General features: G+C 37.8%; 1 protein-coding gene across 8 annotated transcripts in view; it reads left to right on the forward strand.

Moving 5' to 3' along the window:
* The window catches only part of SATB1 (SATB homeobox 1), a 92,040-nt gene that overhangs the window by 16,518 nt on the left and 48,940 nt on the right, over nucleotides 1–26,582 (forward strand). For 4 of the 8 annotated variants that reach the window (XM_054057512.1, XM_054057517.1, XM_054057519.1 and 1 more), the window contains exons 2-5: nucleotides 4,492–4,727; nucleotides 8,488–8,664; nucleotides 9,456–9,582; nucleotides 10,309–10,432. In XM_054057512.1, the coding sequence (XP_053913487.1) occupies nucleotides 4,517–4,727; nucleotides 8,488–8,664; nucleotides 9,456–9,582; nucleotides 10,309–10,432 (639 nt within the window). In that variant the 5' untranslated portion in view covers nucleotides 4,492–4,516. Of the gene's footprint in view, nucleotides 1–1,101; nucleotides 1,642–1,733; nucleotides 1,804–1,944; nucleotides 1,962–4,491; nucleotides 4,728–8,094; nucleotides 8,230–8,487; nucleotides 8,665–9,455; nucleotides 9,583–10,308; nucleotides 10,433–26,582 lie in introns of those variants that run through there. The other 4 variants (XM_054057514.1, XM_054057513.1, XM_054057515.1 and 1 more) reach the window with 4 other exon arrangements.

Raw genomic sequence — 26,582 nt, forward strand, 5'->3', positions numbered from 1 at the left:
TGAGGAGGAGGAAGAAGAAGCAGCGGCAGCAGCGGCAGCGAGCGGTAGCGGAGAGGAGGCTGTGAGCAGGGGACGGCGGCGGCGGCGGCGGGAGGAGGAGTGATGAGTCAACTAATAATTTAATGGGGACAGAAACAGAGAGAGAAGGGGGGGACAGAGCACAGCGAGGCAGCTCCGTCCGGGGACACGCACACACACACACACACACAGCCGTGTAACATCCAACAACAACCACCAAACCGGCCTAAATAACCGTACCCAGCCAGCCAGGGCATCCGAGAATTAAAAAAAAAAAAAAAAAGAGACAAAAAACCCAAAGCCTGCCATTAATTATTATTATTATTATTATTATTATTATTATTTAATTTTTTTTTTTTTTTTTTTGCTGGCTTGGTTTTTGTTGTTGTTGGCGTTTTGCAACCTTTCTGTTTTATATTTTTTACCCCTTCTCGCGAGTAACTCTTCTCGGAGTTCCCTGATTTTCTTTTTTTTTTTTTTTTTCTTTGCAGAAGCAGAACCAGGTTTTGGTCTTTTTTTTTTTTCTTTCCTTTTTTTTTTTTTTTAAATAGAGGTTTTTTTTTTTTTTTTAAATTATCATTTCTCCTGGTTTTGGACTCAGAGGGAGTGAAACCTCGTCACTTTTTTGTAGTGGTGGTGGTGTGCCTTGTTGTGTGTGTTTCCTTCCTCCCCTCCGTTCTTTTTCTCTCTCCCCTCCTCTCCCTCTCCCCCCTCACCCCCCTCTCTCGCACAACAGCCCCCGGTAAATGAGAGGAGACAGGTCCTCTCTGCCTTTTTTATTTTATTTTTTTTTTTTTTCCTCCCCGGACCGCAAAGGCGAGATTAAAAGTGGCATTTTAGTGCCTTTTCCTGCAATTTTCTCTACACTTCTTTTTTATAATCTCCAGTAGCGATCTCTGGGGCTGAGGTTTCCGCAGAAAGTTTGGGGGCTGTTACGGTGTGTATTTTTACGGAGGGGGAGGGGAGCGAGCTCCTTCTGTGTGTGCTGCTCCTCTGGGTGCCTATTGGAGAATAATAGTGTAAGTGACAACCTAGAAGTAGACTTTCTGCTCTTCACACTGGATAGAAAAGCTGCCTTTTTTTTTTTTTCTTTGCCTTTTTTTTTTTTTTTAAATAACCCCCTTTCTCACTTGTTCCTGTACGCATTGGTTTTATTTTTGAAAGGACAGCCAGACTTAAGTCACCCTCCACCTCAATTTAAACCTGCTACTTTATTTTATTATTATTATTATTATTATGAATTCCTCGTTTTCAAGCGTTACACTTGTCTGATCAATTTGATCTTCAGCTCCTTCTTCCGTGCTAAACCTCGAAAACTGGCTCTCTCAAAAGATATTTAATCTGTTTTTTTGTCCATTGCCATTTTTGCTCATGGCTACTCTGTTTCTCGCTATCTATTTTTACCCCTCCCTGCCTAGAGGAAAATAGCATCAAAGGAAAAAGAAAAAAAAAAAAAAGAATATTAGGGGAAGTAGTCCTCAGGTCTGCTGCCCCCCCTCCCCCCTTCCAAAAAGGGGGGGACCTAGAAAACATCAGTCTTGAACTTCTTCCTCTTCAAGAGCTCGGGCTGCAAAGGAAACCTCCTTTGTTTTTGTTATTTATATGCTGTCAAGTTTTGAAGTGGTGAGTTTCGGGTCGGTTTTGCTAATTTCACTCAGAAAACTGCAGTGTTTCTGTTTCTAGATAAGTACTTTGCTTCTTTGTCTCTTTAAAAGGTCACAGGGAAAGCTTGGCCTGGATTGCGAGAGCCATATGGAATGGATAAGTGCGGAGCCTCTCTTAAATGTGATTATGGGTCTTTATGGGGGAGGGAGGGAAGAGGAGGGGAAAGGCATGGGGAGGGGGCTGATTCGGGAGGAGAGAAGAAATAATACCGGCGGCGTTACATCGCGACAAAAGGAGATACCACACAGACTCTCATTCAGAAATTGCGCGGTGTGCCCGTACGTGTACGCTGTCTCTGGGAAACTGTGCCTTGAAATTGTGCTCTTCTCTCAATGCCTGTGCTGAAAGCTTGTAGTTGTGAAAGATGCCTAGATGTGAAACCCGGGGAAACTCTTTGCCTGAAACCGGTGGAGATGATAGTTCTTCCCTGCAACCCTCTCCCTGGGCAGGCCACGCTGGTTGTTCCTCATCACTATTCCAGACTGAGGTTTCAGTGAACTTTAGCCTTGGGCATGGAGTTTAAATGAGTAAATTAGGTGTTTTATGTGCATGTAATTTTGCTTTGTAACATAAAGCTTTTTACAAGATGACTAAGAGGTGAAAGGATGCCGATGGGTGGGTATTCTCAGGCCAAGCAAAAATGACCCATTTGGTGTTTTTGTTGTAGTCACTGTATTAACTAAACTGTGATCTATCACTTGTATTTACTGTACGTGGTGTAGTGCAATTCTGACTCATGATGACTAGATACTTTTTGTAGCAAAGAACCTCCGTGCCTTAGAGTACTCCTGAAGTTGCCAAAAGTGACAAGGATTTTCTTGTTCGAGGCTTTTTTGTTTTGTTTTACTCTTCCCACCCCCTCCTTTTTTTTTTTTTTTCTTTCCCTTTTTTTTTGTTAATCCTCTTATTCTTGAGAGAGACTAGTCTCAGAAAAGCAGCCCTATAGTATGTTAGCATCATCAGAAACATCGGGAGATGTTAACGGTTTGAGTCTGTAATTCTTCGCTTAGGCTGCAGTGAATGCAGTAAAAAAGATCTTTTCAGAAAGTAGCTAAAGTAAGCGCATTTACTGTTAATGAGACACATGATATAAAACAGAGGGGATCAAGATGAGTGGTATACCTTAGGCTGTCACCTTACATCATGAGAAAAAACAGTGATTTTCTGAACTTTAGCTATTTGGCATTCTTGAGGTTTCTTCACCATGTCGGGAAAAGTAGTGTGGTATTTAAACAAGAAAAAAAAATAGTTTACGGAATTGTCATTGGCATATATACCGACAACACTGAAGTATATATAAAAAAATTCCAAGGTGTTTAGGCTTTAGCAGCTTTGCTATGAAATGTGCAGAAAATATATTAAATTACTAGGCAACTGAAAGAAAGTAGCAATTATCAGATTCACACCAGTCTTTCAAAATATGACTTCCCCAATATTAGTATTTGTACTTGCTAATGTAAACACTAGTTCATAAATTAATGTCTAGTCATCTGTCGTGAGTGATTATATTATATACATAATGTAATTGTCAGTCACACCTTTCTCAGTCAGGTACGGTAAAATACCTAACAATCGCAACAGTACTGATGAATGAAATCATAACCAGAAAGATATCTCTGTTCTCAGCAAATTTGTTTTGTTATGTTTTTTTCTTATATACTTGGCAAAACAGATTCTGATGAGTGACAAAAATCCTCAAAACTTACTCTGTTATGTTCTAGACTTGGGAGATTTTTAATGATTTAACTGGAATTGTTATTCGTGGGCCGGGGTTTCAAAAGTTTGTGAAAAAAAAAGGAATTAAAGCATGCTAACGTATACCTTTTCTTAATTTGCTATTGAAGTGACTTCTGGGGTTTGGGTTCAAATAGCTGTGCCAGCACGTAACTTAGCATCACCCAGAGTTGGCTTTTTTAATATATTAAAGGGCTTGAAAAGTACTGTAGAAATTGTGGGGAATTTTTTCCAGCATTGTGTATTGTCAGTTGCTACCATCTCTTCTCAGTTATTTTTCTTAATTCAGTAAACTGCTCCATTTAACACTTAATGCTTAACCTCTGAAAAATCTCATATGCATATTTTGAACTTTGCAAAAGTTGGTAAACTCTTTGTATAATATTGGTTAGGGAACTCAAATGCGACCATCTCCCGCCACTGCTTTCCAAAGTTAATGTTAAATTCCCTCCTAACTTTTATTTGCAAAGGGGAGAGGAATTGTAAATGGACAATATTCTACATCTGTAATAAATCTGTTGCTCCGTCAACTAAAGTTTTAGGAATCTCTGTATTGTTGAGCATCCATTTTTTAATCAAGTAGATTGAGAAATGTTTCGCTAGAATCCTCTTCTTTTTTTTTTTTTCTGTCTGTCTGTCTCTCTTATCAAAATAAAAACAACCGGAATTAATAACGGACCTTTCGGTGAGAATTATAACAATCGCTGTGTTGGAGCACATAGCTTCAGAGTCATCATCATTTATATGAGTCTTAGTCTCTCCCAGTTTTAGTAGAATATATCTTAAGATATATTTTTAAAGGGTCACTCTAGTTGACTTTTAAAAAATAATTCTACCCGATTATGATGCAATCTCTCTGTAAACTGGGGTATGAGGTTATTTTTGGAGAATAAGTTTATTTCTTTTTTTAAAAAAAAAAACAACCTACTTTCCGGTTAAAATAGTTATTTATTCTTCTTTATGAGCTTAGGGTACATATATCTTTCTCTCTGTACATGTGCAGGCTGTGTACGTATACATATGCGCACACGTGTACAACATATATATATTTTTTTTTTTTTTGAATCATGGCAGGTGATCTTTAGAGGCGGGACTGAGTATGGATCATTTGAACGAGGCAACTCAGGGGAAAGAACATTCAGAAATGTCTAACAATGTAAGCGATCCGAAGGGTCCACCAGCCAAAATTGCGCGCTTGGAACAGAATGGGAGCCCATTAGGAAGAGGAAGACTTGGAAGTACAGGAACTAAAATGCAAGGAGTGCCTTTAAAACACTCTGGACACCTGATGAAAACTAATATTAGAAAAGGTAACACTTTTGATAATACTGCATTATAGCAATATCATTTGTAATATTTGTGGGGGAAGCATACTTTTGTAGACTTTACCTCATTTATATTTCAGGAATCAATCTCCATTCTATAATTCTATATATTCCCAACTCTGATATAAATCACATTTGGGAAATGTAAGCTTCATGCTTGGGTGGAGCATCTTGCTTTACAGGGTGGAGTCTGATTTTTGTTAAGGTAAAGGCTCGCTGCCCTGATTAAAGCAAATTCCTATATTGAAATAGAAGTAATATAATGCATTAATTCTTTGACTAAGTGTTGGGCGAAGAAATGCAAAAATATGTAAGTAATTACCGAACCCCCAAAACAAATTCTCATCTTTCCTCTTAATGATGGTCCAAACTTGGAATGGTAGCAGTATTTCCATAACACTTGCAAGTTGGTTTAAAGGAGGGAGTGTAAATCTTTAGGTATCACATTGGAAAACTCATTTATGATGTCAATCTTTGCAGTTTATTTTCTTAAGTACAATTCATTATTGAACAATGAACAACTTGGGTGTCATATTTTTCAGTGGCTGGTTTGCTGTAATTAGACATTTACACAAGGAAAGAGCACATTTAGAATCATTGATGTTTGTATATGGATTGCTTTTATTTGCATTGAAAATACTGTTAATGGACAATATCTATAAATTTTGCTTATCAAAATGTGTAAGTCTTCTTGACCATGTCTTGTAGGCTTGCTAGTTTTAATCAAAATATTCTGCGTGTAATTTGGTATTTGTTTTAAAGCAGCCTCTGCTTTTCTCAGTATAATAGGTGTGTGTTTATTATCCAGATTTTTTTTGCATTTGCTAAGCAAAGTGCAAAATGCAACCAAGACTATTAAATGCACAAAGTTAGAAGGCAGAGGAATTTCATTGTGTCTGATGCATAACATTTATCGTACAATCATTTATTTTTTCCTCGGTTTGGCGAAAACAAAGAATATATTGATCCTGAAATGAACAGACACAGCAGTCCGTATTGTTAGATCTTTATCTATTAAAAATGGAAAACCAGCACTTCAGCAAATTCTTTGGCCTCTGCTTGTGATTACCCTATTTATTGATTGTTTGCCAAGAATGTATGCATCTTAAGAAAGCCAGGGTAAGAGCATTAAAAATATAATTTATTACGGCTTTTCAAGCAGAGTGCATTAATATTGTACAGTGAAGCAGTGGGGCTATGTAAAAAGGACTTTCTGACGCCTGAAAACATATAAGTTCCATAAATTCCTAAATAGGAGATTTCAGCTGTCTCTGGTATTATGTGATATTTGCACAGCAAACTTTAATGCCAGGACAGTTTTAGACAAGGATTCTACAGACTTCACTGCTCCTTATGGCAGACGTGCTGTTTACACAAACTCGTAAACCTTCAGCAAAAGCTCTAACACTGCCTTCAGGTTTAAATCATGCTGTATTTTTAGCAGCAAGCACTGACCAGTGCTCTCCCCTTTAATACCAGAAGGTTATGAAGTTGCTGCACTTGGAGGTCTTGCCAAGTACTAGCAGGAGTGATCAGCCAGCTGAGATGGTGCTGTCCTGTATAACATTTTTCACATTAACAGAAGGACACTAGTGACAGTTTGCTAAAAGATTTAGTGGCTTGATTTGTAGTCAGATGATACCTGTGTCGCACTACAGAGATCCTCCTCTGATAATCTACGCTGTACATCAAAATTTGGCCAGGAGATTCTCCCGTGTTGTTTAAAATAGCACATTTTCCAGAATGCTGCAACTCACCAGAGCGTGTACCTGACAAAAAGTGTGCTGATATGCAGCAAAGTACCTGTGCATTTCTAATCTCGTGTCTGATCATAGCTTAATTTGTAGGAACTGATAAGGGAAAAAACAAATGTGTTTTAGCTGGTTTTGAGTGTATCTGTACTGTTTGTTACAATGAAGCTTTGTTTTCGCTGTTAATACCTGATGATAAAATGCAACTACTTAAGAATTTTGAGCCTTTGCTCTGAGTCAAACTGTAGTAGGTCAAGCATCAATTGTGAGAGCCTGAAAGGAAAAAAAACCACGCTACATTTTTGCAGGTGAAGCATGTGTGTGTATTTTAGAAAGGTCTCCACAGCTTAATTAAAACCAATGAAGAAATCGCCAATTTGCATGTACTCCTTTTGGTTTGGTCTTCTCTCCCTTCCTCACCAGTCTCACTGAGATTTTAAAAAATAAAAGACAAAAAAAAAAAAAAAAAAAAAGGCTTCTTCCTGCACTATATAAATATTGGCAAGCTTTTAGTCTTGTCTTTCATGCTGAGCCTATTGGGCAAACTGGAGTGAGTTTGTGAGCTTTTCCAAGCGAGCCTGAAGGGGTTTGTTTGCCAGAGATTGACTCTCTGGTGAACAGATGTAGTTTAAATATACGTGCTTAAGAGGTATCTTTTTTATCGTGATTTCTTGCTATACATTAGAGCACAAATCAGCACATGTGGTCTTAAAGCATATATCTATTATCAAGAATAAATCTTCTTTCTTTGATTACAGTATGTCTGGTGCACCTTAGCAGGTTAGGAAGTTTCCGTAAGTCTAGAGGGCAGTGGTTATAAAGGCATTAACATTGTAGGACTAATTGGAGTTCCTGGGTGCCCTGTTAAAATAACCCTTGTCATCATTTATGCTAAAGATGATACCCCTCTGGCAGGCTGCCATAAGACAGTTCTGTACATCTGCTTTTAACCGTTTTGCTTTCCTACCATTAAGAGATCATAACCTGTGCTGCTGGAGACAGCAGGACCGGACCAAGGCCTAAAGCTGTGGGTCCGAGGTCATCATGTCATTCGCATTCGTCTCTGAGAGACCGGGAGGGATTTTCACAAAGTCTAGAGGTCTCATTGCCAGAAGAGACTTTGTCCCTAAAGAAGCTTGAGTCATTTGTTACTTTTCTGTCTGTTGTCAGAAGAGAGGGGGGTGGTGGGGGGAAATTGCTTAATGTTCTGTGCTGCGTAAGGAAGGGTTTGTTCTATGATGCTACAAAACTAGAAATTAATTATTACTTTCAGACATACCAAAATAGAAATGAATACCAGAAATGTGGAATGTGAAGTGCAGGAGGTAACAAAAAAACCAAAACAGCTTGAACTGCAGGTACACTTCTTAAAATGGCATTGAAATCATGATTTGTTTCTTAAAGATGTGAGTGAAAGTAGTGCTCAAGTGCACTCAGTGAATGAAGCACAAATTAGTGTTAACTTTTGCCTTGTTTCCTTGTGTACTCTTTTCAGAGTGAATGTATAAAATGCAAGGTGATTTGTTGTTGATGTTGCAGGCAATTAAATATTTTTGGCAGGACTAAGAAAGTTTTAATGTTAACGAACAAAATTATGTAGCTGGTACTAAAATGGCTTACAGTGAAGACATCTGCAGTATGTATTTAGGTTCTCATGCTGCCTGCTACTCACAACAAATCAGGCAGGACAGAGAGAACCAACTTCTCTTCAGTCAACCTTGTTATTTCCATAGAAGGTAATTCTTTAATCTGTATCCGATCAAGCGAGATAAATTTGCATTTCTGCTTTTCAAAGAGATGTATATTTTGTAAAACTTTCTCTTTTTTGGGGAGGGTGAGGGGAAAGGACTCGGGGAATATGTTTATCAGATATTTGTGATGATTCTTGATGCCTCCTCTGCCTGTTTGTACAGGTTTTATTTACATAATGCTGTATAGACCCACCTACTCTACTACAACTCAACTTTAATGCATTAAATTTATTTTTTTGATAGGAAGTATGCTTCCAGTTTTCTGTGTAGTGGAACATTATGAAAATGCCATTGAGTATGATTCTAAGGAGGAGCATGCAGAATTCGTGTTGGTGAGGAAGGATATGCTTTTCAACCAACTGATTGAAATGGCATTGCTATCACTTGGATATTCTCACAGCTCTGCAGCCCAAGCAAAAGGTAAATAAGATTACGAAATTGTACGATGAATTATGTTTGTTTGTGAGCTCTTGGGGGAGGGGCAGGATTTCTTTCAGGAATGCAATGCAGGTTTTATTTCTTAAACTTCTTGCAGATTCTGTCTCTGTATTTTTTTTCCTTAATGTATTTTTGTTTTGTTAGTGCACATTTTGTTTGTGGGCAATGTGGAGGTAGATTCTTTTTATTTTTTGTTTAAAGAAAAAAAAAGACTTCAACTGAATCATTAGTATGCTTATTGACCTTAATAATCTGCTCCACTGAGGATCCACAAGGAAGTGTAAAGCATATTTGAGCAGATGGACTGTTGAGAGTCAACTTGCATTTATGACTGAATATCCAGCTCTGTTTCTTTTATTCTGTTCCTGATGATTTTATAGACTGCAAAGTATTTTTATTTTTTTTTACTACTCAGTCCTTGCATTGCAAAATCCTTTCTAATTTTTTAAGAAGAATACTAACAATTATATTGAATTAATGGGAACTTAGGAAAATACATTTCTATACATATTAAAAAATCTTTACTGTAATGCATTTGTATAATTTCGTAGCATAGATAAAGCGCATCCTTGGTGGTGTGGAGGTGTTTTTTTTGGGGGGGGGTGTTCTTTTGTTTTGCCAAATTTAAAAGGCTAGAAACAAAGGTGGTGATTTGTTAAAATTAGGTATCTCTTTTGCCCCAAGGAATTAACAGGTAAATTACTTTTTTTCCCCCCCTTCAATTTTTTCTGCCCTTCTTTCCCCTCAAAAAATAAAAAACAAAAATCCCACAGGGCTTATCCAGGTTGGGAAGTGGAATCCAGTTCCACTCTCCTATGTGACAGATGCCCCTGATGCTACAGTAGCAGATATGCTGCAGGACGTGTATCATGTGGTCACACTGAAAATCCAGTTACACAGGTAAGTTGCATACCAGTTCTGGGACACGAACTGTTACTTGTCTGCTCTTACTGTTAATATTGCTTGTATTTAATTCCCACTGTGCTGTGTGCTGAAAGTACAAAGGCTTATCTAAATTCCTTTTTAGTTACTTCAATTCTTCTTTAACTTAGAGTATGCTATTGCAGAAAACTTTTATATCTCTGATACATAGCTTTTCTTTGGATATCTCATTAAAACTATATTGCATTTTAGTCAATTAAATGATGCATTACAAGAAGGCATTTTACATAAAGTTTACTTAAGAGAAAAATATTTTTGCATATCATGAACAGTACCATCTGTGTGCGTTTTGTAAAGGAATGACTTGCTCACACTTATTGTTGCTGTCTAGGTTCTTAAATTTCACGGTAACAAAAAAGGAAAAACAGTTAATATATTAATGCTTTTCATGATCAGTCGTGAGAAAGCATTACACCTTAAATTGTTTTACCAAGCGCATCAGAGCAGGAAGGTAGAAGTAACATGAAAAAATAGTCGCCACATGCAGCTGATGTATAATTCATGCATCAATACAGCAGATGTGTTGTATAAAGTAATTAACTAATCGGAACAATCAGGAGACCGAGAGCAATCTCCAGATGCATCTGCTTGATGCGCAAAATGAAATCTGTCTGTCTTAAAGGAATGTTCTGCAGCAGGATGCAATCTTGTAATAATCCCTTTTCTAATCTGTGTTTCAAATAGTTGCCCTAAACTAGAAGACTTGCCTCCTGAACAGTGGTCTCACACAACAGTAAGAAATGCTCTGAAGGACTTACTGAAGGATATGAACCAGAGTTCACTGGCCAAGGAATGTCCCCTTTCACAGGTATTTAGCATAACATGTAATAAATAATAAAGCACTATAGGCAACGCTGATGTGAGATTTGAGATTTGTACAGACTGTAGCAAGTAGTACCCGTGGAGTGAATCTGCCAAAAATGCAAATTCATTTGACCACTTCATGATCTTTATAAATACGCGTGATTCATTTTGAACATAGTCTTACAGTGTATCCCATGGGGACTTGTGAAAGGCTGTTTACACCACACTAAAATTGTCTCACAGCAAACTGGATTTTAACTGGTTTTTGTCTTCTGTCTTTGAACTGCTTTGATGTAACTACTTTTTTCGAGCACATGTGTTCAAGATGTTAAAAGGCTCTTTACTTACTGCTGTCAAAGTACTATTGAATCTGAATGCTTGTTAGATAACCTACAGTAGTTTTAAATGCTAATTCATAAAATGAGACAGTCTTTGGCATGCTATATGAGAAGGGAATGAAGAATAAAGCTCTCTGGATGATGTGTTGTTGTTGCGAACAGCCAAAGGAAAATCAGCCATTTATTAGTTCTAATCAAAATATACCTAAACAAAGATGTAACCTCAATTTATGCATTGCTAAATATTGAACTGATGCTTCCCTCAAGCCTTAGTCACATTGTTCTTTTTTGCCATTTGTTTTGTCATTCTTTTGTCAAATTACCATGAAGGTGCAACTTATTTTTCTGCGCTGTATGGTGTCCAATGATGCTGTGATGGGAACATAGTATTTATTTTTGCCTATTAAATTTTAAAATGTATTTTGTTGTGGTGCAGGAGAGACAAATTCAGTATACAAATAAATGATGCTGCTTGTGGTAGGGAAGGGAGGAAGGAAGTTAGGGAAGTCAAGGCATTTTTACGGGGATTTTATTTATCTCACTTAGAACATTGGAGTCTTTGTCTCCGAAAGACTTCAGTTAATCTATAGAGGACTACTCTCTTTCTCTCTCTTTCTTTCCAGTGGATAAATTAGCAGGCTGTTTTCACATCACTTTTTTTTTCCCCTATGGTTACATTGTTTTCAGTGATGTGGCTCCAATAGAGGAAGTTTTGAAGTGGAAATAATCAAAATTATCTTCACTGGTTGCAAACCATTTCAGTAATATGTCTGAAAACTTATCTTGTATGTACCTACTGTAAAAGCATGTGAGCTTTTGCATTTCTGGTTTATGGCGGCTGCAGATAATTCGGGATTTTTCTCCATTTTAATCCAACAATTCTAGTTTTTACTCAATAATGAGGGAAAGTAAGTAAATTCTATCAAGATGGAGTATTTCATTTCTATTTGGACATTGTTTCACATAGCAGCTTCTGAACATATGTAGATGATGCAATGATAGAAAAAAGTTCCTAAAAGTAATGCTTCACTAGAGATGCTGTCAGGTACTAGAGACAACTCAATAATTGCACTGTTATAAAACATTGATTTTAATCTGTACTGGATTTCTATATAATAATTTTAATGGACAAAAAATATCTTTCTTAGTAACGGCTCTTGAAGTCAGCACATGAGATGACCAAACCCCCAGGTTACAGAACTCTGATTTGGGGCTGGTTGTTCGCTGTTTTGCAGTTCTTTATTTGTAAAAGAATATACTTAAATCCTTGAGCTTCTTTCTGTTGTTAAAAGCTTATTAATTTTGTCATCTCTGTCTTCACTGGTGCTGCGGTAGTTGGGTTGCAAGAATTTAAAGAGCTTCTGCTTTTCTTTTTCCTTTAAAGACCTAATCATATTAAGCTTAAAATACATTTATTTATTCTTAACTTTTCAAAAAACAAGCTGTTACAGAGGTTGATTGAGAGCCTATCAGTCAGTCTAAATCTTAGTTTCCCTCTGGGAGATTGAGGGAGGATGTGTTGGATCTAAGTGTCTTTTTCACATGACTAAATTGATCCGAATGCTTCCCGTATTTGCCTAACTAGTAACTCTCTGTGTACCAGTCCTATGGGAAGGACACTGATTTAAGAGTGTCTGTGTTTCGTTAAACATATTAAATTTGGAGAATTGCCCTGCAGTGGTGTGCTGCTGCAACGGAGGTGAGAAGTAGGAGCAAGGCGGTGGTGAGGAAGGAGTGTTTCCTTAGAGGGTCAGTCAAAATGCCAGCATAGAAGACTCTTCTGAGAGCAGAGAAGTGGTCTCTCCTATTATGTACTTCTGTGGGCGTAGGTAATGCCATATGAAGTGCTTCATCGCAAATGCAAACTAATGCAGTGACACCATACCATAACTTATTAACACTGTTATGGATATAATTTATTAATCACAGAAAAATGACTCAAAGTGGAAACGAGAGTGGTTATCGTTTTCTGTCACTGTCATTACCGGTGCACTATTTTGTATAGGTACAGAAGGATTTGTTGTCAAATATTTAAGTTGCTGTGCTCAATGCGTGGCATCTCCGAAGCCCCAATTAAGCATCGTAAATTCTCTCACTTAGATTTTACTGTATTTTCTTAATTAATATTTTGATTTTGTGTATTAAAACATTGGTCATATTTATTCAGAATGCTGGCATTCTATATATTGCAAGAAAAACCAAGAAAACTATTTTTATAATGCAGGTATTATTTAATTGCCTGAAAATATGTGAACAAACTTTTAGATCCAGGTTGTCTTCATTACAGTGTTGAAAACTTAATAGCATTATCTATGTAAGTTGTTGGGTGTTTTTAATTTTATTTTTGTAGGTATTTGCTTTCTTGTTCAACTAAAACCTTGGGGCATACACGTATGAATTTTTCATGCCTTCTTTAGTAGAATACCACTGTGACTCTTGCTCTTCTTACGAGAGTTGAGTACATGGTCTCTTTTGAAGCTACTGAAGGACTGCTATGGCCACCCCCAAAGGCCAGGTTTATACTCACTCTGAGTCCGCATCACGGGAAATCCCCTTTGACATGGCTTGGAGTGCTCAGGACAGACCAGAGCAACTGGATGGCTCTGAAATGCCATGGAATCACAAGCATCTGTCCAGAGGTTTAGTCTCACGTTTTTTGGTATCAAGTAGGCAAGGTAAAAGGACACTGCAAATTTCACATGGAAAAGCCAAGCCTGTTCTGAATTACATACTGCAGCATGCATTTTCATGCTTTACCTCAGGTCTGCAGATTTTATTGCTAGAGACTAGCAGCATACGCAGATGCCGGGTGAAAAACTTCTCATGTTTGATACACAATACCATTTTTGCTTCCTCTCCAGACCTCTTTTGTGGCAAAGGCAACTTGAAATTTAATCTAGGGTTCAATTTTGGGCCATCCTGTGCATTCCATTAAACTGGTGCATCTTGTGAGTGGCCTAGATCTCGTTTCCCTCCTGTTTTGGCTCTTTAGTCTCCAAAGGGTTGCAAAGGAATTGTTCTACCCATCAGTTCTTATTTCCAACCCCTTGCACAGAAGCTCTACCTCAGTCTGTTGGGAGCTGCTATAAAATGATCAGGCAGGCAGGGCTGTTGCGTTTACTTACTTAATGTTAGTCCTTCATCTCTCTACCCGGGCTTAGTTCTAGCATTCTCATGCTTAATTTTCACAGTTTTGCTTTATTTTAGTTTTTAGTGCAGAAGACTGTTATTACTTGCACAGTTAAAATAACTGAAATACTACAGACCGTATTTACACTGTTATTAATAAGGTTTAATTTGTTTTGTCTCTGTTGAATTACTGCCTCTCTCACTCTCTTTCTGTGTAAACGTATAGTTAGATGAGCTTTAATGAAGGAGAGGAAAGTAGCATGGCCTATTGGTCCGAGAGAAGGCTGGAAATTCTTTTGACAATTCTGGATCAAACTCAACTGAGTGCTTTTGAACATTCATATGTACCCCTTATCTTGAGTTCCTCTAACCTTTTCCATAAAAGGAAGATAATGTGTCGCCTACCAAACGAAGAGATTGTAGAGATTAATTAGTATGTGGGCACTGCTTTGAAAATATGGCAGTGATCAAGTGGCATTGACTTTCCCACTGCTATTATCTCACCTGATTTTTTTCTACAGAAAGATTTTCTAAATGATTGTTGTTGGTATTCACAGACAGACTCAAGTTTTTAAATTTGGGGTTTTTTGCGTGTGTTTTATCAAACCACTGCAAAAGCAGTTCTGAAGTGAGGTATTCATTCTTTCTTTTCCCCCATAGTCTAGCTAGCCGAACTCTTGGGACAACCACTAGCCAGTGCATTATAGGTGAGAAAGTCCGGGCCTATGTGCTTTGTAGAATCTTGAATTTCATGGTTTATTATGTTTTAAAGTAATTTGTAGAGGATGTGCAATATTACCATGGAATATACCCAGAGCCTATGATACTTTTGGACATAGTAATTTATGTGCACTGTATTACTATTTTGTGTTTTTTTGAAGATATTTGTGTGTATTCCGTCCTTCCCTCAAGTCTGTAATATCTTTTACATAATTTTGCTGTTGAGGATGAGGGAATGGCATTTTTTCATTTCCAGGGATATACACTTGCATTACGTAAAACAAACGTGTACACAGAACAAGTGCTGGTACGATACCAAAGTCTGAATAGTTTTGTACTTGTCATAAATCTAGCTATCCTGACTGCATTTTGATCAAACTTTTGTGCTGTAGTGAATGATTGTCTGCATCTGATGTGGGCACAATATAGATCATACACTTTTGTTTTTGTTCAGATATGCCCTGAATTTCACAGAATCACAGAATCACATGCTTTTTAATGCAGACATCATGCAGACCTCGTATAATCCAGCAGGCACCAGACAGAAAGTTCGCTCAATGTTTCTCCGTTCCCGTGATCTGAAGACACCTGGCTATCATAGCAAATAAGCAGCAGAATGAAATCCTATCGCATTTCCTCACTGCGGTTCTGGTCCCCCACCCCTCAAAAATCCCCACCAAAAAAAGTTACTTTTGCTCAGATTAAAATTTCCAGACCTATAAATAACCAAGGAATGAGCTATTAAGAGGTGCCAAAATAAATACATTTTATGAGCAATTTTTAATTCATGTTTTACGTAACTGAAAGGTGTTTTTTGCCCTCCCCTTTCAGTTTTACCTGCCTAGACCTGAGATCAAGTCCATGGGTTTGTTGCTCATGATTCTTTTCTCTCCTTCTCCTCTTCTTCTTCCCCTCCCCCAATAATTAATAACTTGAGTAAGGAACGCACCTCTTTTTTTCTACTTTAGAAGTTACTGCATCTTAGATTTTGAGGATGCCGTTAATTATTTCAGGAAAGTAAATCCTTGAGGGCTTGGGCTCAGGTTTTGGCAGGCAGGGCCTTTCAGCCCACCCCTCCGTTGCTCAAGATCATTCACTCTGATGTCTCTTCCAGCTCATGCAGCATCTGGATTTTTAAAGCATTTTCAATTAACTATTAAAATTTGTGCCCATGATTTTCAGTCAGCCAGGTAGAATGGACACTTCAGAGGGTATTGCTTGTAGGATGGGGCAGATTAAATATGCACGTTGGCAGAGCTGTGTGAGGACATTCACAGGACACTCAGCCTTTCCATTGCTTGATCTTTTGATCATTGGTTCATGTTCTTTAGGTGCATCTAAACACTTGGTGTTAAAGCTATTATCAGTCTATCTACAGCTGTTTTATCTGGGCAGTGCCCTATTAAAGGAGAAAATACATAGCAAATTTTTTCTGCCTCTTCATCAGAGTTAACTGTAATGAGGATGTCAAAATCCCTTTCCAGAACAGCTATGGGACCTGGACTTATTGTGCATTTATTTATTTAGCAAATAAATGGCGTTTCTGACTTCATAGGACTCTATGAGTAGTCAGCATGTCCCTTAGTATTCATGCTACCATGATATCTTGTGTTTCTGTTTCTGAAAACGTGGAGAAGAAAAACCCAATAGAGGAGAATAGGTCTAGTTTTTTATTTGTTTGTTTGTTTGCTTTTTTATACTCCTAAAGTCAGCCGTATGGAGATATAAGCAGCTGTCTTCTGCCAGGCTGTCCTGCGGACAAAGTACAAATTCATGCTTTTTAAGGAAATAACACTTTTGAGACTGTGCTCCCCACTTTGTGTGCTCAATACTTGGGATTGTATCTCAGCATTTTTGAGAACTGTGCCATGTGAATGATTATCTGCATTGTATGGACTTAAAGTTTTAGGGAAGTGACAGAATTAAAAAGGACCACAGCATGTTTTCTTCTAATAAGTTTTCCTTCTAAAATGTGAATGTGTTATAGAACTGAGCCCTGCTCGACCTCTGTTACACTCAGTAGTCCTGAGAATGGCATACAGAATAACTTGCATTTGAAATATTTGCAGCAATATTTTTCTTTTTATGTATATATGTGTAAAACCATGCTAATTTTTTTTATTTCTTTCTACATTTAGTAGGTTAAGAGGCAGTTAAGGAATGTACTGTTACAAAATTCTGTATTCATTGATTCATGTTTTTTCGTACTGCTTAATGCAGTCATGGCAGAGTACAGACCCCAATTTATCTGTTTTTTCCATAACTTTATTAGAGGAGCCACTCCTTTACTGTTCTTTAAAGCAAGATTGCAAATAAGTCTTTTTTTTTAAATTCTTATTGGCAAATTGTTGGCTGTAGAGTACTGCACAAGTATAAACAACATGAGAGATCCTTTAACATAACATGAGAGAGCCTTTAGTCGCTTTGCTCCCTAGCTTTGGAACTCATTGCCAATTGAAGTAAGGAAAGCTCTGGCTGCTGGGACTTTTAAATCTAGACTTAAAAGTTATTTGTTCTGTTTAGCATTTTTAAAATGATTCTATTAGGAATTGTATGTGCTTCAGTTTTAATTTTAACTCATAATGATTGTAAAGCACCCTGGGATCCTTGCATGAAGGGCGCTACAGAAACCCAAGATTGTATTGTACTGTGTTGTAATGTATTGTATTATTACATGGTGCTGGAGTTGGACCACGGACAATTCATATAGAAAGCATTTGAATACTTAGCTAAAGATAAGGAGTGCGGGGGGGGGGGGAGGGGTACTGTCTCCTCTTGCTTCTTTTCCCCCTTTTCTGTCAGTTATTTTATTAAACTAAATTAACATGGCAGTTATTCCCTAAGAAATGCCAGCATAATTTACTGCCGTGAAGGGGCTCAAAATGTAAACCAGATGATAAACTAAAAATAAAAAAGTCCACATTAAGATTTAATTGCACTTCCCTTTCTATATTACGTTCTTATGTAAAATACATTGCAAAACAGTACTTTCTTTATCATTTCCTTCACTTTTAACTGAATTTCATTAACAATAAAGAAATATATTGTTTCTGTTTCAGTAATGTCACTTGACAGTTAATCCCTTAACTTGATGTACATGTCTTTAAGATTTCTTTTTTTGATTTTTTTTTTTTTTTTTTTGGTAAAGAACATGATAGCACTGACTAGAGCCAAGTATTGCACAACCATGTGGTTTGCAAGTTTCCCAGCTCGCAGCTTTGCCAGTGCAGGTCAATTCACACCTGCCACACTTATGCCATTCTGGTCCTCATGTTGCTTTTCCTCAGTGATTGTCAGAGGTAGAGAGAGTTGTGCATGCGGCTCCTTCTTTCCCCCCCTCCCTCCCCGCTCCAAATGTGTGGTAAACCTTGTGCATTGGAAGTGTCTGCTCAGGAATTAAATGGAGTTTAATTTCTGTCCATTAGGAAACTGCTATCCACATCGCCAATTAAGCCTTCTATTTAAAGGGTGAGGAGCTACGTATGTCTACATCTTAATCACTGCTGCGACTGGTTTGCAGAGACCTTTTCTGACTTGTTCAGTTATTACTAGCAGTGGTGGGAGGCACAGGGATCAGTGTGGTTATAAAACCTACCCAAAAGCTGAGCAAATTCTGTAGGTGCTGTAGCGTCACTGTCAGCAGATTTAAAGTTGAGGTATGTCTGTGTTAGGGGACGCAGGACTGTAGGCATAATGATGCATCTGGAGAAAATTACTTGAATTGGTAATAACCTTTTAGCTGACAAGAATGAAAGCAGAGTAGGACCCACTTACTGTGAGGCAATGCTAAGAGACAAGCACCTCTCACCTTGTCAGACCAGACTTGGTGCAGGTCTTCACTCTAATCATAATGTAGAAGAGAAGAAATGCATTTCTCAGACAGACCCCGAGCAAAACTCTCAAAGCTTGCTCCCTCCCCACTTTTTTCTTTTTTTTTTTAATTAATAATTAGATTCTTCCTTTTAATTTTCAAGAAATACAGGAGAAAAACCCAAAATCAGGGTGAGCATGTCTCTCTCTTTCCTTGAATGCTTCTTTAAGAACAGCACAAGTAGTATCAGATTCCCCGGTGCCTTGCAGCAGTGATCAGAGGACAGGTTTTTCAGGACAGCAGCAACCTCAGACCTGCCTCACTCGAAGTCATGGAATAAATGACTCAAAAGGGAAAACTTCTGTTCCCTAGGGATGGGAACACATGAAAGGTTCTCCTTGTATGCACCTGTCTCTTAATTATTTTTCTTTCATTTTTTAAGTACTAAGATTTCCTACACTGAGAGCTGCAATACTTTTGTAAGCTTGCACCAGAAGAGGGGGAAGGCTGTTCTAAATCATAACGTGTGCCTGTCTCTGCCACATTTCCAAAGGATTTCATACTTTTTAATAAACTGTCGTGGAGAAGGGTGGGTCCCATGATGATTCAAAACTGAAGCATGTATGAAGGGTGTTAGTGTCAATGGCCTTTCTAGAGATGGAGAGGGGATTTCAGCTCCTTAAGTTTACCATGTATGTTTGTGTTTGAATTGATATATCTAGGTTCTCTCAGCATTGAGGAGGGAGGTATTTTTTTACATATACACACATATATGTACATATATACATATACATATATGTGTGTATCACAATAAAATCCCACCAAAATGCTCACCAGCTAGTATGTCCCAAAGTTCTTAAAGCTGTGCTCTGTATTCTGTATGTTTTGGGAGAGTCTTTGTGTGCTAAGGCTTATCTGGCTACATCTTATTTATTCCTGTCAATATGAGGGGAGAGAAAGAATAATTTTTGAATAAATAGACTCTCAAAGTGCATGTGTATATTCCACATGGAAAGCTAACTGGAACATTTTTCTTTTGAGACACCTTCATTGAATCTTGCATCTTTTTATGAATTCTTCGGAGTATCTATACTTTTCACAAACTCTTGTCAGTGAAAGCCAGCAACACAGAGGCAAAACCAGGATCTTGGCTAGCATAGCTGCTTAGAATGTCACCTTCATATGATTTTACTTAGCAGAAGTTAAGAATCCATTGCAAATTTCATACTATAACTCATTTTTTTCCTGACAAGTTTTTACATTTTTCTTAGGACAGAAAGTATTTTGTTTGTGTGCTTTTGGTAGTGTAAATAGAATGTGGGTTTGTATAATTGAGAATAATCAGGTGTACAGGTGGCTCATAAAGAGGCACATGGCCTGAAACAATAAATCTGACGCTTAACCATTTAAACAAAGGATAGGCAAGGGATGCTACATTTGGCACTAGAGGGGTATTTAAGCAAGCAATCAGAGGCATGAGAGATGCACCGCCTATGAGTGGAAATCAATGAAGTTCAAACTAAAAGCTAGTTGTACGTTAAAAAAAAAAAAAAGTATATCTAGTGGAAACGATTGCCATGGAATGTGGTGAAAGATCCAGCACAAGAAGTCTTCAGATGAATATCAGATATTTACTCTAGCTCAGCCACAGGTAACTTGGCTGAATTTAGAAATTGCTGGATGAACTTTTAGGGTCTCTTTATAGTCCAAATAGATGATCAAAATCATCCCTTTTGGCTTTAAAAAATCTGCAAAAACTTGTGTAGAAAAAGGAAGAGAGATCAAAGAAAAGGCTTATCCTAAACACCAAAAGAAATTCGGCAAGATGACTGTTAGTGCTACTGAGTCTGATGACTTCTTGTCTGGACGTTGTGCCTTAGGGCTCAGCTTCATGGCAGGCATCTGATGCTTTGCCTAGCAGAACAGTGGAATCCGAGAAGAGACTTGCTGAAAATCATGTCCTGTTTCCCAGCAAGGAAATCTTCCAGGTAGCGGATAATGCTAGGCAATTTTGAAGAGCCTTTTACAAAAACTGTAATGAAAACAACCATCGTGGCTGGTTCAGGACAGTACAATTATCAACATCTCTAGCAGGAGAGTGTTAGTACTCCATTTTTGTGGAAAAGTTTTACATGTCCAAAACTGAATTTAATGTGTTAATAGATCTAAAATTTCCTCTCTCACACAAAGCATTTGCAGTAGGATAGCATTTGGAATCATGTGCATTAGAATTAGCATTTCCAGATAGAAATTGGAAGCATTCTGACATGGCTAGGACAGTGGTTGGGAATAAAAGCAGTCTGTCTGAGTGGAAGGCTGAAGGTGTCTCTCACTGCATGTTTTCAGCAGATCAGTCTGTGAGATTTCCAAGACCCCACCTACCCTAACCATTTTTCTTGTACTAGAAATGCAGGCTTGCTCTGTACACGTCTGTTGTGTGTGATCTGGATTGTTCTCCTGAGCTCCAGCTTCTTCTAGTCTTGTTCTGAGCATCCTGAGGAGAAGAGGTGAGATTACACCTGTACAGGCTTCATAAAGGTGGATTGCCTAGCGTAGGAACAGCAGCAGCCTCGAGTGGGACTGAGGACCCTGTGTCCGTATTCTGGGACTGGGAAGGAGGAATGGAATTGATCCTGGAGTAGCTAAGCGCTGGGCCTGTGGGTGTGAAGTCCAGCCACAGCTGGAGCATGGCTTCTGGGTTTGGTCTCATCCAGCAATCTTCCTATGCATTGCGAGATAGCTTTGTGATGGGCACCGAAGTAGGAGTAGTGGGGAAAAGCCTTGAAAATGTACATTCAAGCTGAAAGAGCAGTTTAAAGCAATCTGGTTACTTCATAACAGCTTTTTCAAGCAGATTCCTGGCTGAAATGGAATAGTGGTTTCCTTACCTGTGGAGCTCTCAGGTTTCAGAGCTCTTCTGGCAAAAGGCACTTACAGATTCAAAATCTTAGTGTGCAATAATTCACCACTTAAATATAGGACTGCTTTCAGGATTAACTTGTAAAATCTCCTTATCTTTTATAGACTAAGGTTGTGACTTTTTTTTTTTTTTTTTTTTTTTTTTTTTTTTTTTTGTCCAAGGTGCTATGTCATAAAGCTTGTAAAACAGTCAGGGCGTTCTTCAAATCTGAATTAATGTTTCCCACCTATCTTTCTCTCTTTTAAGCTTTTAACCTTTGTAGATATAAGACTAGTATCTTGGGAAGCAGCTTTTTGTTTGAGCTTTATTTATATCCATTAGTGGGAGATGCTCAGAAAACATTGGGAGAATGCTGCTCTGTCATGTAGCAACTGGGAGTTTACATTGCGAAGTGGTAAAAACGGTTCAAGGATCAGTTCCTTCAGATGCTGAATCCTCATTTCTGATTTTCAAAATCTTCTTGTGTGAGGATATATTTCTATACATATAAAAATATATGTGTATGTGTGATTGGAGTTCTTTTTGGTTTAGATCTTCCCTCATTGCATTCAATCCAGCTTTGTTTATGTTAACATGTACATTTATAATACTAAAGACAACATAAGGCAGAAAAGGAGGAGGAGATAATTTAGGCTTTACAAGGACAGGAGAAAGGAGAAAAGACATGTTCGTATATTGGAAGAAAACCTTGTGCCATCATTTTATATCTGCCTCTAGGCAGATTGAACTTACATGACCAGTATTTGCCATGCACATCCTTACTTCTCCTGACCCTGGCAAGACTGTGGAGGTCAGATAGCCATGAAAGTGAAATGCTGAAGGCACAAACAAGTGTTTTTTTCTTCTCTGTCCATCTGTGGGTTTTTCCCCTAATCCTACATGTTTATAGGGCATATGACAACAAATTCCATTGCATTACTTGCTATGGTTCAAGGTAATGGACCAAGGAATTTACCATAATTCTTCATATACTATTAAACTGTCCATGATTCTGTGTCCGAAAACAGGTAGTCACTGGGTATGTATGATCTGCTCTTATTTGGAGTGGCAGATGATAGTTCTCTGCCATACCAGAACACTAGGAACAACATTTTGCCTTGGTTGGGTATTTGCAGTATATGGTCTGGCATAGGCTCAGGCAGTCTAAAATCTTTGATTTGGGGATAATCTTGTGTTAGTTGGTTGGGGCTTGAATGTGCCCTTCTCATTTAAAAAATGTTAACATAGAGCCTCTTGAGTAATCAGCACTCCTAAGAGTTCAGCTTGTATTAAAACTGATCCTTGTGATTTCCACGCAAACAAAACCCACTAATAGTGGCCGGGATTGGGAAAACAAAGTTCTTGTGTCCTTTATGAAAAAATCCTTCCAGCTCTGCATCAAATCTTTAAGTTCTGTTCTGCAACTTTATCACTATTCAAACTATGACTAGGGACAATGGCTTGTAGCTTTTCTCTTTTTTTTTTTTTTTTTAAGGTATGTTAGGTTTGCAACATTGGAACATGCTACCCTGCTGGTGTAAAATGGAGGATTTATGGAAGAGAAAGTAGAAATAGAGCCTTAAAAGTATGGCTTTTAAAAATAGACCCAGTAGTTTAGCAGATTGTTTAGTAAATGTTCATTTTATTGGGAAGTATAAAAGGAGGTGCTTAACACCCCTGTGTCATTAATATAATGCATTAAAAGGTTACTGTCAAGATTAGTGTTTCAGCTCTGAAAATTGACTGTGGGGTTTATGGACAGCACTGTTCATATTCTGCTTGGAAGATGAAGCATCTTCTACTTACCACTTGACAAAACCATTATGTTGTTACAAGGCTTTATACTGAAAAACTTGATAAATAGTGAAACATAAATAAAATCTCATTTGAAAAGCAGGAGAATAGTTGCTGTCTCTCTTATAGCCGGATTTAGCAGATGCGGGTTTGAATGTAAAACAGTTGTGAAAATAGCCAGTGTCAAACTAGTGCAAAATTAAACTTGTGGGGTGTTCTGTTTTCAGTGTCTGTTATTGTTGAAGTACTCCATTTCAAAAGCATGCATTCCTTCCTACAGAAAAAAAATCAGATTCCTTAGTTGAAATTAATTAGCATTCAGAAACCAGATAGCATGTTTTTGGGTATTCATGAGATCTCTGTTTGAAAAAATGTTTTTAACTTGTAGAAATGTGTTGCAACACACAGATGGGAAGAAAAAGAAAAAAAAATCTCTTTAGCAAGCACTGTGTGTAAAAGGAATATTACATTTTGCACGCTCCTGATTACCCTGTGTAAACAGTTTTTGACATCTGTCTTTATAGTTTTCGAGGAGAGGGAGACTTTGTTAAAAGAACCATTTTTATACAGCAGTCACCATTTCAGTCTTGCTTTACCTGTATTATGAAAGCAGATGGTCTGCATGTCTTTTGAATATTTATAACTATCAAAAACAATCTCTTGCTATTCACCCTTAGGCTTATGAGATGTCAGGACTGTTCTGGTTGAAAAAAAATCATCTTGGGTGTTTACAGAAAGAGGATTACATTAAGCTGAAATGACTATACATTTTCCAGTTTAATATTTGTCCATCAGCTGTTTAATCGTATTTAGATAATTGTGTAAATAAGTTGTTGCAGCCCTTGCCCCTTCCACTGAGCAGGCTTGAAGCTTTAAACACCCATGAATGAGTTGCAAAATAGCTCAGATTTTTTTTTTCCCGAGTTAAACAACCTGGAAGGCCTAAATAAGTTTTGGTTACAGTGCTCCTTTTGAGGGAAATGTTTCATTTGCAAAGGAATCCCCGATTTCTAGATCAACAGAGTTGTTTTAGGAAGCTGCTGTGTCTGTTTCTCTCTGCTAAGTCTGTTAGCATGTATTTGTTCTGTGTAAATACTGCAGCCCAACTACCCCTTCATGAGGCATGAAAACAACCTCATTCTGCCCATATAAAAATAATTTTAAGGTTATTTAGGAGAAGTTTTGGGACTGTGGGGGTTAAAAGCTTTTTTGACTGGAAGCTGAGCAATCACTGATAACAGATTTTGCTGTGGTTGGTTGATTTGGCAGAAAAGCATGAACAGTTTTGGTTTAGATGATTGAATTAACCTGATTAACATTGGTTTTGTTGTTTTGCAAAATGGACAACAGTATACTTTTAGCGATGATCGAACAATACGTCACCTGGTTGGAGAGCCGTGTTAGAGGCGATGACTCAGAGCTGCTTCCCTTCTAGCACCTGCAGCGGTGGCTTCAGTGACCAGCTGGGTGGAAAGGCTCAGGTCCTTACTGTGTCTTGCAGGATGCTCCTTGCAATAGCATTTGGCACAATACGAAATGTGTCGGTTGCTACCATTTTATCAGGTTCTACTTGATGGGCATATGAAAAGAGTTCTGGTTGAGATTTAAGACATTTCCTCTGTGAGTTCTCCAAATTCTTTGAGAAATGATGGTGTCTGGTTTTTGGATCTCCGGTATTTAATTTTCCTTAGAGAGTGGTATTTGGTTCAAACTACGCTGGGTGAACCTCAGCTGAACTTCAGAGTGAATTCTACTCGTACCTCCACACAGTTGTTGGATGCCTAATTATAATTAACTTATTTGGCTAAAAATAGAGCACTTGGGCTGCAGCAGATGGTATCATTCCAGAATAGTGGGATTTCTGTGAAGGTGTTACCCTTTCAGATGAGAACTCCTGATTTTCAGAACAGGACTGCAGGTGATGTTCTTTCTTGGGGAGGTGGGATGCAAAGAGGGGAACGAGGGAAATTTGGGATCTTGAACTTTTGTAACTTACTTTCAAGGATAAACTTCCAGGAGATACTTTCAGACTGCAGATCAGTGACAAGTTTTTGCATTCTGACAGTTTTCTTTGCAATGTGAAAAAGAAATCAGATTATGAGTGATGAATGTGAGGCATTTGAGTATTTGTATGATGTGTTTATATTCATCGTCCCTGTACATGGAAAGTATCTGCCTGTGCGCCTCACAGATAAGGAATGCCTCTGTACAGTAGTACCTGAATATGATGTGCTTCAAATACAATAAAGCTCATTTTGATTATTGATAAGTAAAAGCCAAGGCGTGGGAAGCTCCTCCTGTGTAATGATAGGGGAAATAAGAAAAACTTGAATACGCTTCCAGCCTAAATTTTGGCTCTCTGAAGACCACTAACTTATAGGGTTAATCTTCAATTTTAGGCTCTACGCATAGTGGGCATGTGTATATTTAAATTGCCTTTAAAACATATAGGAATTCTGGAGCAACAGGAATTTCTTTAGCAAAGTGCATCTCTCTGCACTGAAATGACTGCAGGTTTGATGACAACATAATAAATAAAGCATAGAAACAATGAAATTCAATGTTGTCAAGTTATTTTCTGAGTTAACAAGGTAGTAATATTTTATCTGGCTTGTAAAATTTTGCCTTCAGTGAATTAGTAAATAAATCATTGATTCCTCCTGATGAGGATTCTTAGCGTAGGTAATATCACTTGAATAGTTGCATGAAGTGTTCTTGAAGAAAAAGCAGGATAATTTTCATTTTAAAATGTGTTGATAAGGTCTGTGTGGTATTTTCATTATCTACTTCTAGGAGTTCGAGTAAAATCCCAATATTAGCCATCAGAACCTGAAATTCACATTGTGTCGAAGAAGCTAAAATTTCCAGCAGCGTTATTTAAACAGACCAATCCCCTATTTGGTTGTAAAGTAAAGTAACTGCAATAAATTTAGTTCTGAAAAGCAGGAGATGTCACAAAGTACCGTGTCATTGGCATATCTTCATGTAAAATGGCATGCAGGAAAGACTAGGAAATCCCAAACATCTTCATCAATAATAGGTAACTTACTAAAATTATTTTTAATATACACGTTTTCATACTCACTAAAGTTATTTGGGCAGGAGAAGACATCTATAATGGGCACAGTAAAATGAGAGAAAACCACCTTGAAGTCTAAATTACATCCACAAACCATGCACGAGCTAATATGGGATGGTGGCCCATTACATGGACAGTTTTCCATTTTGCACATCCAGATCTGCAGGTTTTGCATGTGTAGTAACTGCATTCATGTAATTTACCAGTTCAGATTCAGAGGACTTTAAATCGTGCCTTATATATCATGTGCCCATGTTTAAAATGGTTTAATCTGTAAAAGAGGTTAGACAATAATTTTGTAAGTATTAGACATTAATGATACAGCTATTATATTAGAAATTGAAATAGGATTCAGCTGAGTTTGGTTCAGGTCATTCTGGCTAG

This window comes from Cuculus canorus, chromosome 2, assembly GCF_017976375.1.
Source record: "Cuculus canorus isolate bCucCan1 chromosome 2, bCucCan1.pri, whole genome shotgun sequence".
NCBI classification, from domain to species: Eukaryota; Metazoa; Chordata; class Aves; order Cuculiformes; family Cuculidae; genus Cuculus; species Cuculus canorus.